The sequence below is a fragment of the Saimiri boliviensis genome, chromosome 12, assembly GCF_048565385.1.
Source record: "Saimiri boliviensis isolate mSaiBol1 chromosome 12, mSaiBol1.pri, whole genome shotgun sequence".
Taxonomy (NCBI): domain Eukaryota; kingdom Metazoa; phylum Chordata; class Mammalia; order Primates; family Cebidae; genus Saimiri; species Saimiri boliviensis.
Window position 1 is genome coordinate 83,279,456 of NC_133460.1, and position 18,009 is coordinate 83,297,464.

At 38.6% G+C, this 18,009-nt stretch overlaps 1 protein-coding gene across 3 annotated transcripts in view; it reads right to left on the reverse strand.

Moving 5' to 3' along the window:
- The window catches only part of HPSE2 (heparanase 2 (inactive)), an 841,690-nt gene that overhangs the window by 158,179 nt on the left and 665,502 nt on the right, over positions 1–18,009 (reverse strand). For all 3 annotated transcript variants that reach the window (XM_074382736.1, XM_010333375.3, XM_074382735.1), the window contains one exon: positions 1,822–1,928. In XM_074382736.1, coding sequence (XP_074238837.1) covers positions 1,822–1,928 — 107 coding nt within the window. The remainder of the gene's footprint in view (positions 1–1,821; positions 1,929–18,009) is intronic.

Here is an 18,009-nt window from a genome sequence, read left to right on the forward strand (position 1 = left end):
ATTTGCCAGAACTCTACCTGTAAAGGCATTCCACTTGACTGGCCTGATTTGTCCTTCGTTCATGTATTAAAGAAGCTGCCTCTATAGAGTGGAACTGAAGCTGCATAGTTAGGAACAGTTGTAAGTAGCAAAACACATAGCTGAGGGCAAAGCTGCAGTTCTTAGGAGGACACTGCTCAGTCAAAAATCCAAGACCACAGGGCTGTAGTGGAGCAGGAACAAGTCACCTACTGGTGTTGAGGGGTTTGTCCCTGCCACGTGACACTGGCAGGCTAATGAGAGGCCCTTATGCTTCTGGCTTAAGTCATTCTCCAGACAACTATAGTAGCCTTCAAATTCATTTTCCCATTCCTTCCCAACTCTTGTGAATACTATTGCCAAAGCCAAAGTTTTAAAACACAGGTCAGATTCTCTCTCTCTCTCTTTCTCCTTCAGAATCTTCAGTGGCTTTCTGTGAATATAGAACAAGGCCTCGCTTCCTCTACCAGGTTTTTAAGACCTTCTGTAATTTGGCGGCAAACTCTTTCCTTAGTCTCAGCCCTCACTGCATCCCCGCAGATAACAAGGCTTTAGTCACATTAGTCATTCTCTGCTCCTCTCATGATGTTTCTCGGGCCTAGAATTCTCCTCTCTGCCACCACCATGACTCCCACCTATAGAAATTAGAGTAATCCTACTATGCTGCACTCAAATGCCACTTCCTCCATGAAGTCCCACCTGATACTCCCAGTCACAGAAACTATTTATTCCTTTGCATGTCTGCCATTTTTCATTTGTAGACACACCATGTGAGGCAGGAAGGCAGGTCGTCCATTGCAATAATAAAGAACCTGTACTCTGGAGCAAACTGCCTGGGTTTGGGTCCAAGCTGTACCACTAACTAAATGAATGATCTTGGATAAGTTACTTCAACTCTTTCAGTTTTCTCATCTGTAAATGGGATAATAATAGCATCTATTTCACTAAATTGTCATAAAAGCAGTAGCATCTATTTCATTGGTTGTTAAATTATGAAATATAAATAAAGACTTCAGACAGTACTTGGTACATGATAAGCACCGTATCATTAAAAGTATGATTATGGCACTTATCTCCCACAGTTCTGCAGTTATCTCCTATCCAAGTTCCTCCAATCATATTTTCTCTGGAGGGAAAAAAACATACTTTATTGTTACCTATCTCCCAAGACTATAATGAAAATTGGATTAGAAAATGTATGTTGTTTTGAACTTTCGACACTCAATAAAGCTCTTATTACTTTAATTATTACTGTTACTACTATTACTTATGATAATCTTTGCTCTGATGCCTGTGCCTGACATTTTAATATCTAGAGAAGGCATTGATCACTGTTGAATGGTTTAAGACATACACAAATGAGGCCGGGTGCGGTGGCTCAAGCCTGTAATCCCAGCACTTTGGGAGGCCGAGGCGGGTGGATCACAATGTCGAGAGATCGAGACCATCCTGGTCAACATGGTGAAACCCCGTCTCTACTAAAAATACAAAACATTAGCTGGGCATGGTGGCACGTGCCTGTAATCCCAGCTACTCAGGAGGCTGAGGCAGGAGAATTGCTTGAACCCAGGAGGCGGAGGTTGCGGTGAGCCGAGATCGTGCCATTGCACTCCAGCCTGGGTAACAAGAGCGAAACTCTGTCTCAAAAAAAAAAAAAAAGACATACACAAATGAATGAAATGAACTTTCATTGGGAAACATGCCTCACCCCTTTGATGCCTAGAATAATAATCAGCTATGTCTGAGATTCACTGTCCTTCCCTCCTGAAAGCCCCTGGGGGTGAAATTCCAAGTGCTACTCACAAGAATCCTGCAGCATAGGAATCTGATAGATTGTTTGTGCCTCCAGCTGAGGTGGTCACCACACCTTCAAGCCAAATCTTCTTTCCTGGAGTGTATGTATTAACCACCTGTTTACACAACAGAAGCGGAAGGGGATGGTGAGATTTTAAAAGCGTTCCAACAGGAGAAAAAAACACACATTCCCTTAAGGAAGTTGATCTGATTTCCTGCTTTCAGAAGGTCATGATTTGTGCTTTTTTATGATGATGCACCCAGTTCAATGTGTTGGCATTCACAAACCAAAATGCATTAATATTGACCAGTGTCCACCAAAGAAATGATAATTTTTCCCTAAGTAAACCCAAGTGACAATGGACAGAACAAGTCGTACTCTAGGATGTAAACTGACTGCAGTACCTTCCACTAAAAAATATAAATCATATTGTGTTTCCATATTAACAAGTATTGAGAAGCAATTATTTTCAGTCTCTCTTATAGTACATCTACGACACATGTACTACCTGAAAGCCACGAACACATCACAAGCATCAAAAGTCACAAATCACAAGAAGGTAGAGGAGCAGTGTTTGTGGGAGAGGTGTTTTATAATTACTAGGGCAGGTATATTGTAATCACAGTTTGAAAATAGCTGCAGTAAGGGTAAAAAGAAAAGTCACTGATCCACAAATGACACATCCCACACAGGGAATAACTGCATGCCTTCTAAGCAGAAGCAAAACTTCTTGTTGAAAGGTGGTGTGCTAAAGATTTGAAACGGCCTAGTCTCTGACCCACACGCTGAAGACGGACCCAACTATTCAGATCAGGGTGCAGATGCACAGGATTGCAATCTGGTGGCACTCAGGGGTGAGACTACATGCTGGGTAGCCCCTGACAGCAGAGCCTGCGTCAAAGACTTGTCTACAGATAGTTCACTTGAGAAATAATACCAAGGAGCAGCAATGAGGAACTGGGGGACTGAAAAAGAGAATAAGGGAAAACTAAGACAAAGATGCATTTTCAAATTAACAACCAATGCTGGCAACTACTCAGTCTTAAGATCCTTACAGATTGTGTATCAGAACCGTCCCCCAAGGGGATACAAGAGGAAGCATGAGTAGCCTTGGGATCGTTAACCTCTTGCTCCCCTATCCCTATTTCACAGACAGGAACCAGTGCTGAGCAGATCCCTGAGTGCTCCTCATCTCTGTCTCAGAGAAGCCCCAGAGCAGGAAACGAGAAGTGGGGCACTACCTAGCACACCAGCACCTAGCAATATGCTGACTGCAAAAACAACCTTAGAGACCAGGAAAAACAAAGGCATACAATGAAAACCTCTCACTACATGAAAGATCTAGATAAAAGCAACATAAGTTTATTTGCTGCGGCCTGCATGCTGGCCCAGCCCTGATCTCTACAATGATGGCTAGAGTAGAGGTGGGACTGGGAGGACGCCAGCTATGCACTAAAGAGGCTGGATAAAGAAAATAGTGTATTTAGGTCCTATGCCTCCCCGCCACCAACTACTCTCCTAGACATACACACCAAAACAATTCTTCCTCAGGTCTCTAAAGAGGTAAGGATGAGAAATCTCTCTATATCACTGTAGCAGATGTCCATTGCTAGAGGAATAGAAAAATAAAATGTAGATATATACTATACAATATTATGCAGCAGTTAAAACAATAAAATCAATGTAAATCCAGTAACATAAATAGGCTTTAAAGGTTTAGTGATAAATTTAAAAAAAAAAACCACCGAATGAGATTTATGACACAATATTACAAATAAAATTGCTCATTGACACCCAATAACACTAAATACCCTGTAATGATACATGCCTCTTAAGAACATATATCAAACCCATAGGAAGGCATGTATAAGAGAGAGGTAAACACTAAAATGAAAACAAGACCTTTCATGAACTGATAAAAATAGTTTTCTGTTAGTTTAGGAGTATTGTGTTAATTTAATTCTCTGTACCTGAGGGTCCTCAAAAAGAAAAAAATATATGTGGCCAAATCCATGGTACATCAACAATCAATCATATTCCTCTTTTCATTTCTAGCGAGGTACAACTTCCTGCTTTCTCTCCCCACATTTGCTAGAGAATTTGCATTATTTGGAATGTATTTTGGGTTGGTAAAGTCATTGACCTTTTTCAGAAATGAAGTGGTATAAGAAAATTACACAAATTTGAGATTAAAGTTAGCATTATGATCATAAATGGAAGAAACATTCTGAGAATTAATGGTGGCGGTCAAATAACATGTTGGTAAATATTACATAAAAATTTACTCTTATACACACACACAAAAGCGTCATTTGAGGACACCACAAGGTTGTCCTCTCACCCCTTCCAACACTGTGCAGTGTACCCAACTCAAGGGAAGCAGGGAACTTTTAGACTAAGAAAGTTAAGGAAAATGCTTTAAATAATCAAAAGACACATCCATCTGGCCAGATTAAAGGACTGCATCTATGATTTCCCTTAAAAATATAGTGCTAAAAAAATCTGTGTACATGACAAACTATCTACTTCCTTTATGAGTAACCAGAGCAGAGTAATATATTTATGTTTCTCTTTTTTTGTCTTTGGCTTGCAGGATATTTAATGTTTAATTTTGTGCTCTAAGACATAATAAAGGCAGTTAGAGAAAGCAGCTTTGGTTAAACAAAACAAAAAGGGAAATACTATAACATGAATGAACCTCGAAAACATTAAGCTAAGTGAAAGAAGCCAGACACAGAAGGCCATATATTATATGATTCTATTTATATGAAATGTTCAGAATAGGCAAATTCATAGAGACAATACATAGACTAATGGTTTCCTATGGTTGAAGAAGAGGAGGAAGTTTAACATGGGGGAGCTGGAAGGAGAGTGATTACTAATGGATATGAGGTTTCTTTTGGAGTGATGAATATGTTCTAAAATTAGATTGTGGAGATGATTTCAGAATTCTGCAAATATATTAAAAACCACTGAATTTCATACTTTCAAAGGTGAATTTTCTGCTATTTGAATTATATCTCAGTAAATAAATATGTGTAAAAGAACACATCAACAAAAGGAGAGGTATGGTCTAAGTAGGCAAATAACCGTGATGTGGAAAGAAGAATGTACCCTGGAAATTCTGGGTCATGCTACACGCTAGCTGTGGTACTTGTAGCAGTAATTATCTTGGACTTCAGTTTCTCCATCCACATTTAAAGTCATGAATTTATAGTAGATAAACTCTAAGTTCCTTCTAAATATAAATGTTAAAATGTGTTAGTATTTTATAATGCTAATGTAGATCCCCTTGGCTATCACCCAAAGGTCAAGAGTATCTCTGATTATGAACGTTAAGATTACATAAACAAGTATGGGAAATGAAAAAAAAAAGGTCAAGCACAGCTTAGAGCTGGTCATCTCAGAAACAAAGGTCTGGGCTGGAGAAAAACATGAGAAAGGTAGAAAAATCCACAGGAGTAAATGAAATTGCCTAGGGAGAATATATAAACATGAGGCTAGAAAGGGCTAAGGATTTCCATCTAAAACATTATCAAGTGCATTATTTATTCAACAAGTATTTATTGAGCACCTACTATATGTCAAGCAGAGTTCTGGGGGAGAGTCTACATCAATGAAACGGAACAAGTCTCTGCTCTTGTCGGCTTACATTTTAGTCAAGGGAAGGAGAATAATAATAAAGAAGTTAACGAGTAATAGAAATTTAGATCATAATAAGGGATGGAAGAAAACAAAACAGAGTAACATGCTAGAGAGCAGTTTGAAAGGAGGGGAGGGTCAGTAATTTATAGTGGACAGAGAAGGCTCATGTGGAAGGTGGTATCTGAGCTGAGAACTGAGTGAAGGAACCAGCCCCTTAATGGATCTAAGAAAAGCACGGTGGAAAGGACCTCAGGTGGAAACAGAGGTTCTGCTGTATTCAGAACCAAAAGAAGACCATCTGGACTATAGTAAATAACAGAGTGAAAGATTTAAAAATGAGGCCAGAAAAGAAAGGAATATTTTTATTCTGAGTGTGATGGAAAGCTATTGCAGGGATTTAACCAAGAAAGTGATCTGATCTGACTTAATGTAAAGATGATCCCTGCAGCTGCTATGAGATCATACACACACACACACACACACACACACACACACACACACACGCACACATAGAAACTGTTTCATGATATAGTTATTGGTCTATCATTTAAATTATAAAATGATAAAACTATAAAATGATATATAAATTAAAGTTTTATTCTTTCTCTTTCTTTCTTTCTTTCTTTCTTTCTTTCTTTTTTTTTTTTTTTTTTTTTGAGATGAAGTCTCACTCTCTTGCCAGGCTGGAGTGCAGTGGTGCAATCTCAGCTCACTGCAACCTCCACCTCCCAAGTTCAAGTGATTCTCCTGCCTTGGCCTCCCAAGTAGCTGGGATTACAGGCACTCGACACCAAGCCCAGCTAATTTTTATTTTTATTTTATTTTTAGTAGAGATGGGGTTTCACCATGTTGGCCAGGATGGTTTCAATTCCCTGACCTTGTGATCCACCCATCTCAGCCTTCAAAAGTGTTGGGATTACAGGCGTTAGCCACCGCACCCAGCCAGTTTTATTATTTCTATAACCACTTTGAACTTCAGTTTCCTCACATGTAAGCTGAAATAATACCTGATAGGATTGTGTTAAGGATCTTTTCTTTGTCAAAAGCCAAAGACACATACACAAGGCCAATCACAGGAAGATCCTGAGAGCTAGTGAAAAGGGGCACAGACCTAGCAGATACACATTTATGTGGGTCCTTCTAATGGTGATGTATAAATTCAGAAGAACTAGTGCCAAATATTCTTACAGTTTGGTGATAAGATTCTGAAATAATATCTTTGATCCAAGTAATAAATCCAGGAAATTTCCTAGAAATATTGAACCATTAGCTCTTTGAAGGCAGGGAATACTGTCTTACTCACTTTTGTATTTACTTCTTAGCAGAATGCCTGGCACAGAGTAAGTGCTTCTCAGGAGATTGTGTGCAACACAAAGAAGTTAATGCAATTCCATACCTGCCCCTGCACAGCTCACAGTAAACTGCCACTCCTTAAGGAAGTTATATGACCTGACAAAGGGTGACTAAACTGATCAAAGAATTGGAGGGAATATGCTGATTGCAAAAGCAACATTAGAGATTAGGAAAAATAAAGGCGTACAATGAAAATCTATCACAACATGAAAGATCTAGATAAGAGCAACTTAGATTTATTTGCCAAATCTCAGCATATCAGGCCTGGGGTCTTCTCCTTGATCTTAGAGGGAAAAGGAAAATTCTGCTTTGTTTAGCAGGTGATTTATGTATGGAATCCAATAACCTCAGAAGTGTTAAAGGTCAGTTACCATATAGGATGATTTGGATACCAGAAGGATTTTATGTATTATCAAGCTAATTATAATATTCTGATACTAAGAATGGAAACAATCATGTATTTTCACATTTATCCCTTGAGGACATTTGCTTTTAACTCTAAGTCCTCACTTAAACGCATCAATAGGTCCTTGGAAATGGCAACTTTATGCAATTATATAACCAATTTTACTGCAGGCTATGTGATACTAATAAGAATTAAGTTCTTGGGCAGGCGCAGTAGCTCATGCCTGTAATTCCAGCACTTTGAGAGGCCGAGGTAGAGAGATCACCAGGTCAAAGATCAAGATCATCCTGGCCAACATGGTGAGACCTCATTTCTATTAAAGTACAAAAACTTATCCTGGCATGGTGGCATGTGCCTGTAGTGCCAGCTACTCAAGAGGCTGAGGCAGGGGAATCACTGGAACCCGGGAGGCAGAGGTTGCAGTGACCTGAGATAGCGCCACTGCACCCCAGTCTGGCAACAGAGTAAGACTCGGTCTCAAAAAAAAAAGAAAAAGAATTAAGTTCCTATGACATATTTCTGGTCACGAAAATCACGAAATTCCCCAAACTTTTAATACTAATCATTAAAATAAGTGTGATCTATACATACATTTAAGAAAGATGAATAAAAACAAGAAAATTATTTATCTAACTTTTGGTGTATCAGTGAGTGGCCGCAGTCATGGAGGTGGGAGGGTTAAATCAAGGAATCTGTTTGCAAAGCAAAAAGGAGTACCTTCTACCACCAGGAAGTTCAAAAACAATAAAAAATGTGACAGACTTGCCATGTGCTTTAGTGCCACATGGTTTATTGTGCATTTGTATTATTGCAGACTTTACAAATTTTTATTTTACAATAATTTTATTCATTCATTTATTTTCCAACCTGCTTACACCAGTTCAGGGTTGAGAGTAGCCAGAGCTATCTTGGAGGCTCAAGGTACAAGAGAAGAACCAGCCATGGACAGGTCACCATTCCATTGCAGGGCCACTCATACCCACACCCATACTCACTTGGCCTAGGACCATTTAGAAACCCAAGAAACCTAATGTAATCTACATATTTGCAGGAGTATCCAGACAAAACCCACATAGACAGTTGCCCCAGCTGGGAATTGATTTTTCTTCCATCAATATTTTAATAAAATGATGTTGAATGAAATGAAATTATTCAAAAACCTACTGTACTTAGTTGGATGGTGGCATGCCCAACTCAAAGGGGAGATTTGTATGAGATGATTATTTTTCAAAAGGAGTTTAAAGTCTAGCTCCTTTAAGTGAGGACTTGATTCCAGAGAACAGTTGGATTTATAAAATACTTGTCTACAGGACCCTTCAAGGACATAGACTCTGTGTAAATAAAAGTTACGCCTGTAGCCCTACTACTTGGAAGGCCAAGGTGGGAGGATCACTTGAGGCCAGGAGTTTGAGACCAGCCTGGGCAACATAGCTAAATCCCTCGTCTCAAAAAAGAAAAAAAAAAATTAGTCAGTCATGGTGGCTTGTGCTTATAGTCCCAGCTACTCAGGAGGCTGAGGCAGGAGGCAGCGAGTTATGATCACACCACTGCGCTCCAGCAAGAGTCCCTTAAAAAATAAAAAAATAAAAAAAGTTAATCAGAATTCTCTTCTGACCTGCAGGGAGATTTGAAAGGAAACAATCTAAAATTGAGTAGCAGTTGGGGGCATGGACTCTGGAGTCAGATCACCTGCATTTGAATTCTGGTTCTGTAATTTACTTACTGAATGACTTTGAGTGAGTCACATTACCTCTCTCTGTTTCAATTTTCTTGGCTAAAAAATAAGAATAATATTTACCTCAGAGGATTTTATAATATTTAAATTACATAATATGTTTAAAGCACTTGAAGTAGTGTCTGGCATATAGTAAACATGTAGAGGTGTAAACCGAATGTTATCTAGACCCCTCTCCTTGTCCAACGCACATGAACTTGTGTTTGAATGAATAACATCAGAGTTGGTTGTTTTTCCTTCAGACATAGCACTTGTGGTGATAGGTAATAGCCCAGATGCTTCCTAAGCAGCAGGAGAGTCCAGTTTAGAATTTAAAATGCACATGGATAATTCACACAAACATAATTATCATTCAGAGTAGTTCACTTATCCATTCTCAGCACGGGGTAACTCAGTCAAGCCACATGAACAAAAACACACAGTAAGAAACAACTTTGATACAAAAACTAAACCAGTTATATGAAACAGTTTTTTTGGGGAAATATTCCTAGAAATTATTAATGTTAAAGGTTCTAGGAGTAGTCAATACAAACCAACAAATAATTTCTGAGTATTTACTGTTTGAGTCATGGTGGAAGGCTTATGAACCCTGTATCTTCCATGAGCAAAGAAGCATCATGGTGACATGTCGTGGAGGTACAGACACTAAGGCTGGGTGTTGGTTGGGTCTGGGAAGGAAATAAGCATGGGCAGAGAAGAGAAAAAAATTAGGAAAAGCAAATGGAACCAGCTGCAAAATTCCCTTAGAAAGTAAAACTCTAAGAAACTGAGGGCTATAGTTCAACACTGTGGTTTTTTGTAGTAAATATGATTCTCCCTGTGCTACAAGAGAGAAAATTGGAGGACTTTGGAAAGCAAAAGGGTATAGTTCCTGGTGAGAAATGATGTGCCACTGAAGGTTATTTTAAGGGATACACTGTCTGGGGAGGAAGAAGTATGAATGCTGAAATTACCTAAGTGAAGGTAGAGGGAACTGAGTGGTTGGCTGCCTTTCAGCAGTTCTTCTGTTCCCAAATAGACTTCAACCCTTGGGTCCATGTGGTCAAGGGGGCTTTCAGGTACCCAGAAAACCACTCAGTAAAGGGCCAGTGGCTGCTTAGAATCTTTGGGCCTGCTAGAGGCAGAGTTGTATAAAGGGAAACCCTTCCAGCTCCAATCCTTCGTATTTCAGGGTTGAGGACTATGAGGACTGTTTCATGTGGACATGCTGAGGGAGGAGTGGGGACAGAGAAAGAGAGGAGAGGCTAGAGAAAACAACCTGGATACTTGAGTTTATTTTCCCTACCACTTTGAATTAAAAACAAAAAAGAAAAAAAAAAAACAGTAAAAAGACAATAACAATTTATGTAGCACGTTTTCAAATCTGGGCTTCCTTTTCCTGTATTTCCTTGATATCCTGCCTCTAAAACTGTGATCTAAGTCCTTTGAAAAGACTCTTGAGAGCCTGGCTTCAGCCACTGGCTGTGTAAGAAATGGTAGCCTTGTAGCAGCAGACATGTTGTTTATGGTTATCCAAACCCAACACCTTTGTTAATGAGAAAGGAAGCAATAAAACAGGAATAGTGGACAGGCCAGCTGGGCTAATCAGTTCTGGCAGGAGGCCCACCCTCCAAAAGAAGCTGGAGACCATTAATTCTAGCATCTCATCTGCTTGGAAATGAACCTTCCCCAAAAGTTTAGGAAGAACAGTAGCTCTTTAAATAACCCAAACTGGTCCTCTACAGAGTTGGTTACAAAGAGCTGAATAGCTACAGCAAGCTTCTTACACCACCTTACCTACACACAGAGTTCTTACAGATATCCTTGCCTCTTGGCAGTCTTTGTTCCTTATAAGTGGTCAAGGTGAGAACTCTGTGCCCTTCGTATGTTTCTTTCCATTCTCCTTGTGTGTTTTTTGACTCTCTAGTTACCTGCTACACTAGAGCAGAGGATACTGACTCTGTCCTCCTTCCTCACTGCCCCTCCTGAGTTCTGGATCCTGCCATTTGTTCCTTGGTCTTCTTGCCTCTAAGCTTTTCCTCTTCTAGTCCATCCTTCACTCTGCTGCTTTTTGTTAACTTGACAAATCCCTCCCTAGCTTAAGAACCTTCAGTGGTTCTCCATTGCTAGCAGCAGTACTCAATTATTTGTATTCAGAGGTCTGTTTGATCAGCTGGGAGATGTGCTACAAGCAATTTGTTTCAGACACTATTGAAAGCAATGATTTGGGAATAATTTACTTCAAAATAAAAAGAGTAAATTCAGAGTTGTCTTAATAACATTTCACCCAAATTCTGAAATATTTCCTTAACTGGGAAAAAAAGGCTAAGGAGCTAATAACTGCACATAACCCATAGTCTATTTTATCTATTTGTCCACAGGAGCATACTAGACACGATAAAATAAAGTTCAGAACCACTGACCCACAGGATAAGATGCTAACTGCTTTATTTAACTTGTTATCTTAGACTTTCGCAACCACCCCTTAGCTCTCTCTTCTCCTATTTCTCCCCTATAGAAGGAAGACCTATGGTTCACTACAAAGAATTTTCAACTAACAAAGTTACAGTTTTTTACTGATTACCTTCCCCCTACTCACCTCTCATCCACATTGTCTGATTTCTTTTTCAAGCCTATTTCAAAGTTATTTCCTCTGTGGAACTTTCCTCAAACCTTCAGAAAGTTATTTCTTCTCTCCTCTGGGTTCTAAAGTCCTTTGAACCTACCTCTGATGTTGACTTTATTATACTGAATTATAATTTTCTATTTTTTTCCTTTTTGCATGTCCTATAGAATGCTTAACAATTGCTTTGCTTGTAATATACTTATAAATAAATGAGATAATACTTTACTGATGAGAAAGCTACATTTCAGAGCAGATAACTAATAATCTCAGTATCACAGGGCAAACACCAAATCCTCACAGTTCCAGTTTAGGGCTCTGTTCACATTCTAAGTGAATTTCCTGTTTGAGGAGACCCATAACTTCTGGTTGGCTAAACTGCCTCCATATTTAACATGTCCTTAGGTTAGACAAGCTGGGCCATTCTGAGCTCAGTCATTCCAGTATCTTATCACATTCCTCTTGATGTATTTCTTCTGTCTAATGTACTTCCTGTCAGTTTCATTAATCTTTTTCTGTATAATTTCTGTTTATCATCTCTGTGTTCTGGAGTGCCATCTTTGCCCATTTTCTTTCAGTATCAGATCAATTTTTAATTTGTGGCTTCTGTTTCTGTGACATTTTTAGGATTGAAAATTGCATTCTCTGCACTTGTTATCTCAAACCACAGAAAAGCAGTTGAATGTAATTGCAATAAAACATTAAATTAAAATAAGAACATACACAAAAAAGATAAAGTCACTAGGGAGGCAAGGACATTATGATCATAAGCAAGAAAATGGGAAAGAAAAGTTTCACAGGATCCCAAAGCAATGACTACATTCAAGGATAAGTGCTAATTAGAGAGAGATTGGAAATAGCTACTTGCACATAAATTACTCTTCTTCTCTTTCCCAGTCCTTTTCTGTGACTAACCAACTCTTACCTACTTACAAATCATAGGCACCAGCAGCTCCACTGGTAATTTTACTCTTGCTTAGGACAAACCCTATAATCCTCCTCCTTACATGTTGAAACACCGGATGGTCATCTAAAGTTGCCTCTTCCTCCTGAAGAAGCTTTTTGCCCCAAACAGCAATTTGCTCCCAGGACCATTCCTCCAAACGTCCATGGGTAGCACATAACCTTCTTCACATTGTCATTGCCTTGCATATAGCAGGACCTTACTAAACACTGACCAAGAAGCCTGTGCATATGAAACGTAGGAGTGGAATTCAGTAGATCAATGCAAATAACACTCTGAAAAGTCTTGTCCTCTTCCACTATCATTTGCCTAATATCATAAGACCCAACTTCATTCATTCATTTGACTCTCACTTCTAGAATACCCACCCTGATTATTAATTAACTGTGGGATCAAACCGATGTTATTTCAACAAGAACATTCAGTATTCTTCTTTGAAAGCCTTCCTAATCCTGGGTGGTTAGGAATATAAATATTGCACAGGTTATAAAATAAATAGCTGATAAGTGTAGGCAATACTGAATAGTGTAATGGATAAGAGTGCAGGTTCTGGAGTCAGATGAGCCTTAGTTCGAATTTGAATTTTACTACTTAAAAAGTTCTGGTGGTCTTGAGTAAATCACTAGTTTCTTTAATGGATTAAAAATACATAATGCACTCAATAAATGGCATTTATAACCCAAGAGGTAATATAATTGTTTTATTTCTATAAGTTAATGATGTATTTTTCACAATTTAGTGCTTTTGAAATCAGAACATTATTTAAAATCAGTATCAGATGAAACCTGCCTGCTGTTTACCCTCTCCCTTCCCAGTTGTTATTTTTTATTTTTTTATGTTTTTTGAGACAGAGTCTCACTCTGCTGCCAGGCACCAGGCTGTAGTGCAGTGGTGCGATCTCGGCTCACTGCAATCTCCACTTCCTGGGTTCAAGCAATTCTCCTGCCTCAGCCTCCCAAGTAGCTGGGTCTACAGGCATGTGCCACCATGCCCAGCTAATTTTTGTATGTTTTTAGTAGAGACAGGGTTTCACTATGTTGGCCAGCATGGTCTCGATCTCTTGACCTCGTGATCTGCCTGCCTCAGCCTCCCAATGCTGGGATTACAGGTGTGAGCCACTGTGCCTGGCCTTAGTTATTATTAAATTAATGGTCTATTTTACAATTATTTGTTCTAAGATTCAAGGAAATATTTGTATCTAAGAATCAAGGAAATTAAGGTTCAAGAGATGATAATGACTGAAACTTTGGTGATCTTTTGTGATAAATATACCTTTCAGATTAGACTCCCCCACTATAATATTATTCGTCTTGTATATGAAGGCAAAGAGCCAAAGCTGCCCTTAGGTCATATTCTCCCATTTGCAGATGCACAGCCAAGTGGGGTCACAGAGGCCAATTTACCGAGAAGTTCATGGAGCTTAAATTTCCAGCTCTCTGCTTTCACAGGCATCTAACAATATCCTAAGAAGGGCCTGCTAATGTGTTCATATGGTCAAATATTTATATAATTTGTGGATTTCCTTGTTTTATTTTCCTTAAAAAGGTCCCCATTGTATAAATGTCAGGCCCCATAAAACTCAGAATCACTTATTAATGTTATCCCAAGGTATTAATGTGGTACCGTTTGTATTTGGGGTCCTGTGCCTTCTCTGAGTACAGGCGACCCTTGAACAACATGATTTTGAGCTGCATGAGTTCACTTATATATGAATTTATTTCAGTGAAAGTTATATAGGATGCACCTGCCTCTCCTTCCTGCCTTTTCAACTCCTCCACCTCTTCTGCCTCTGCCACTCCTGAGACAGCAAGACCAACGCCTCCTCTTTCTCCTCCTATTCAGCCTACTCAATGTGAAGTATTATTAATAAATATTAAATATTAAAAAAGTATTATAATAATAAATATTAATAAATAAATAAATATGAAGTATTATTAATAAATAGTGAATATATTTTCTCTTTATTCTAACTTTATTTTCTTTCTTTTTTCTCTTTTTTTGGAGATAGGGTCTTGCTGTGTTGCCCAGGCTGGAGTGCAGTGATGGGATCACAGCTCACTGTAGCCTCAACCTCCCTGAACTCAAGCAATCCTCCCACCTCAGACTCCCAAGTAGCTGGTACCACAGGTATGTGCCACTATGCCCAGCTAATCTGTGTGTGTGTGTGTGTGTGCACACGTGTGTGTAGATACAGGGTTTTGACACATTACCCAGGCCGGTCTCAAACTCCTGGCTCAAATGATCCACCCACTTTGACCTCCTAAAGTGCTGGAATTACAGATGTGAGCTGCCACACCCAGCCCATGATTTTCTTAATAACATTTTCTTTTTTCTAGCTTACTTTATTATGAAAATACAATAGATAATACAGATAACAAAATATGTATAAATCAACTGTTTATGTCATCAGTAAGGCTTCTAGTCAACAGCAGGCTATTAGCAGTTAAGTTTTGGGAGAGTCAAAAGTTATACACGAATTTTTGAGTATGCAAGGGAGTCAGTGCCCCAACCCTCATGTTATTCAAGGGCCAACTGTATTTCTTTGGCTTGTGTTTCTCCTGCCCTCTCTCAAAACCTGATCTTGGGGAAAGATCTTCTATTTGCCATTAAAGCCTTAGTGTTAATTTAAGCAGTGTAGTTTACCTCTTCCCAGATTGTTTACATTCTTCATCATCATCCTAATGTGAATGAAAGATTATTCACTCAAATGAAATATCTGAAACAAACAGACTAAAATGTTATTTGAGGCCACAAAGAGACTTTTCCTTCACTGCAATCACAAATACTGAAGATACTCTCCTACTATGTTTATATGCAGATGCAGCTCACAAGGCTATCTAAACTGATTTCCATCTATTCAACACTACTACAAAAGTTAGCAGCAGATAAGGTTATTCTGCAGTGTGAACAGCAGAGACAGCACATATAAATGTGAATGAGATAAGACATTACTTCTTTTATACTTCTAGTGCTTTATTCTGCTCACGGACCTGTCCCTTGCTTTGTGCATTCTTCCAGCATGTATTGAGCACCTGCTAAGTGGCAGGAACAGAGACATTGAAATACGCAGTCAATATTGCTGAAAGAATGAGGGAATTAATGAATTAATCAAGCAAAAACTGATTTTTGTGGTGATACTACCTTTTAAAAAAAAGTATACGTTAAGTTCTTGGGTACATGTGCAGAATGTGCAGGTTTGCTACACAAGTATACACGTGCTGTCGTGGTTTGCTGCACCCATCAACTCATCATCTACATTAGGTATTTCTCCTAATGCTATCCCTCCCCTAAGCCCCCATACCCTGACAGGCCCCAATGTGTGATGTTCGCCTCCCTGTGTCCATATGTTTTCATTGTACAACTCCCATTAATGAGTGAGAACATGAGGTGTTTGGTTTACTGTTCATGTGTTAGTTTGCTTAGAATAATGGTTTCCAGCTTCATCCGTGTCCCTGCAAAGAACATATACTCATCCTTTTTTATGGCTTCATAGTATTCCATGGTATATATGTGCCACATTTCTTTATGCAGTCTATCATTGATGGGCATTTGGGTTGGTTCCATGTCTTTTTTATTGTGAATAGTGCCACAATAAACATATGTGTTCATGTGTCTTTATAGTAGAATGGTTTATAATCCTTTGGATGCATACTGAGTAATGGGATTGTTGAGTGAAATGATATTTTTAGTTCTAGATCCTTAAAGGAATCACCACACTGTCTTCCACAATGATTGAACTCATTTACAGTCCCACTAACATTGTAAAAGCATTCCTATTTCTCCACATTGGCTTCAGCATATGTTGTTTCCTGACTTTTTAATAATCACCATTCTAACTGGCTTGAGATAGTATCTCAATGTGGCTTTGATTTGCATGTCTCTAATGACCAGTGATGATGAGGTTTTTTTTCACAGGTTTGTTGGCTGCATAAATGTCTTCTTTTGAGAAGTGTCTGTTCATATGCTTTGCCCACTTTTTGATGGGGTTGTTTATTTCTTATAAATTTGTTTAAGTTCTTTGTAGATTCTGGATATTAGCCCTTTGTCAGATGGATAGATTGAAAAATTTTCTCCCATTGTGTAGGTTGCCTGTTTACTCTGGTGATAGTTTCTTTTGCTGTGCAGAAGCTCTTTAGTTTACTTAGATCCCATTTGTCAATTTTGGCTTTTGTTCCCATTGCTTTTTGTGTTTTGTTATGAAGTCTTTGCCCATGCTTATGTCCTGAATGGTAATGCCTAGGTTTTCTTCTAGGGTTTTTATGGTTTTAGGTCTTACATTTAAGTTGTTAATCCATCTTCAGTCAATTTTTGTATAAGCTGTAAGGAAGGGATCCAGTTTCAGCTTTCTGCATTTGGCTAGCCAGTTTTCCCAACACCATATATTAAATAGGGAATCCTTTCCACATCCTTGTTTTTGTCAGGTTTGTCAAAGATCAGATGGTTGTAGATGTGTGGTATTATATCTGAGGCCTCTGTTCTGTTCCTGTGGTCTATATATCTGTTTTGGTACCAGTACCATGCTGTTTTTGTTACTGTAGCCTTATAGTATAGTTTGAGTCAGGAAATGTGATGCCTCTAGCTTTGTTCTTTTTGCTTAGGGTTGTCTGGGCTATACGGGGTCTCTTTTGGTTCCATATGAAGTTTAAGGTGTTTTCTTTTTTTCCCCCAATTCTGTGAAGAAAGCCAATGGTAGCTTGATGGGGATAGCATTGAATCTAAAAATTACTTTGAGCAGTATGGCCATTTTCATGATATTAATTCTTTATATCCATGAACATGGAATATTTTTCCATTTTTTTTTGTCCTCTCTTATTTCCTTGAGCAGTGGTTTATAGTTCTCCTTGAAGAGGTCCTTCATGTCCCTTGTAAGTTGTATTCCTAGATATTTTATTCTCTCTGTAGCAATTGTATATGGGAGTTCACTCGTGATGTGGCTCTCTGCTTGTCTATTGTTGATGTACAGGAATGCTTGTGATTTCTGCACATTAATTTTATATCCTGAGACTTTGCAGAAGTTGCTTATCTGCTTAATGAAATTTTGTGCTGAGATGATGGGATTTTCTAAATAAACAATCATGTCATCTGCAAACAGAGACAATTTTACTTCCTCTTTTCCTAACTGAATACTCTTTATTTCTTTCTCTTGCTTGATTGCCCTAGCCAGAACTTCCAATAGTATTTTGAATAGGAGTGGGGAGAGAGGGCATCCTTGTCTTGTGCCAGTTTTCAAAGTGAATGCTTCCAGTTTTTGCCCATTCAGTATGATATTGGCTGTGGGTTTGTCATAAATAGCTCTTATTATTTTGAGATATGTTCTATCAATACATAGTTTATTGAGAGTTTTTAGCATGAAGGGCTGCTGAATTTTGTCAAAGGACTTTTCTCCATCTATTGAGATGATCATATGGTTTTTGTCATTGGTTCTGTTTATCTGATCAATTACATTGATTGATTTGTGTAAATTGAACCAGACTTGCATTCCAGGGATGAA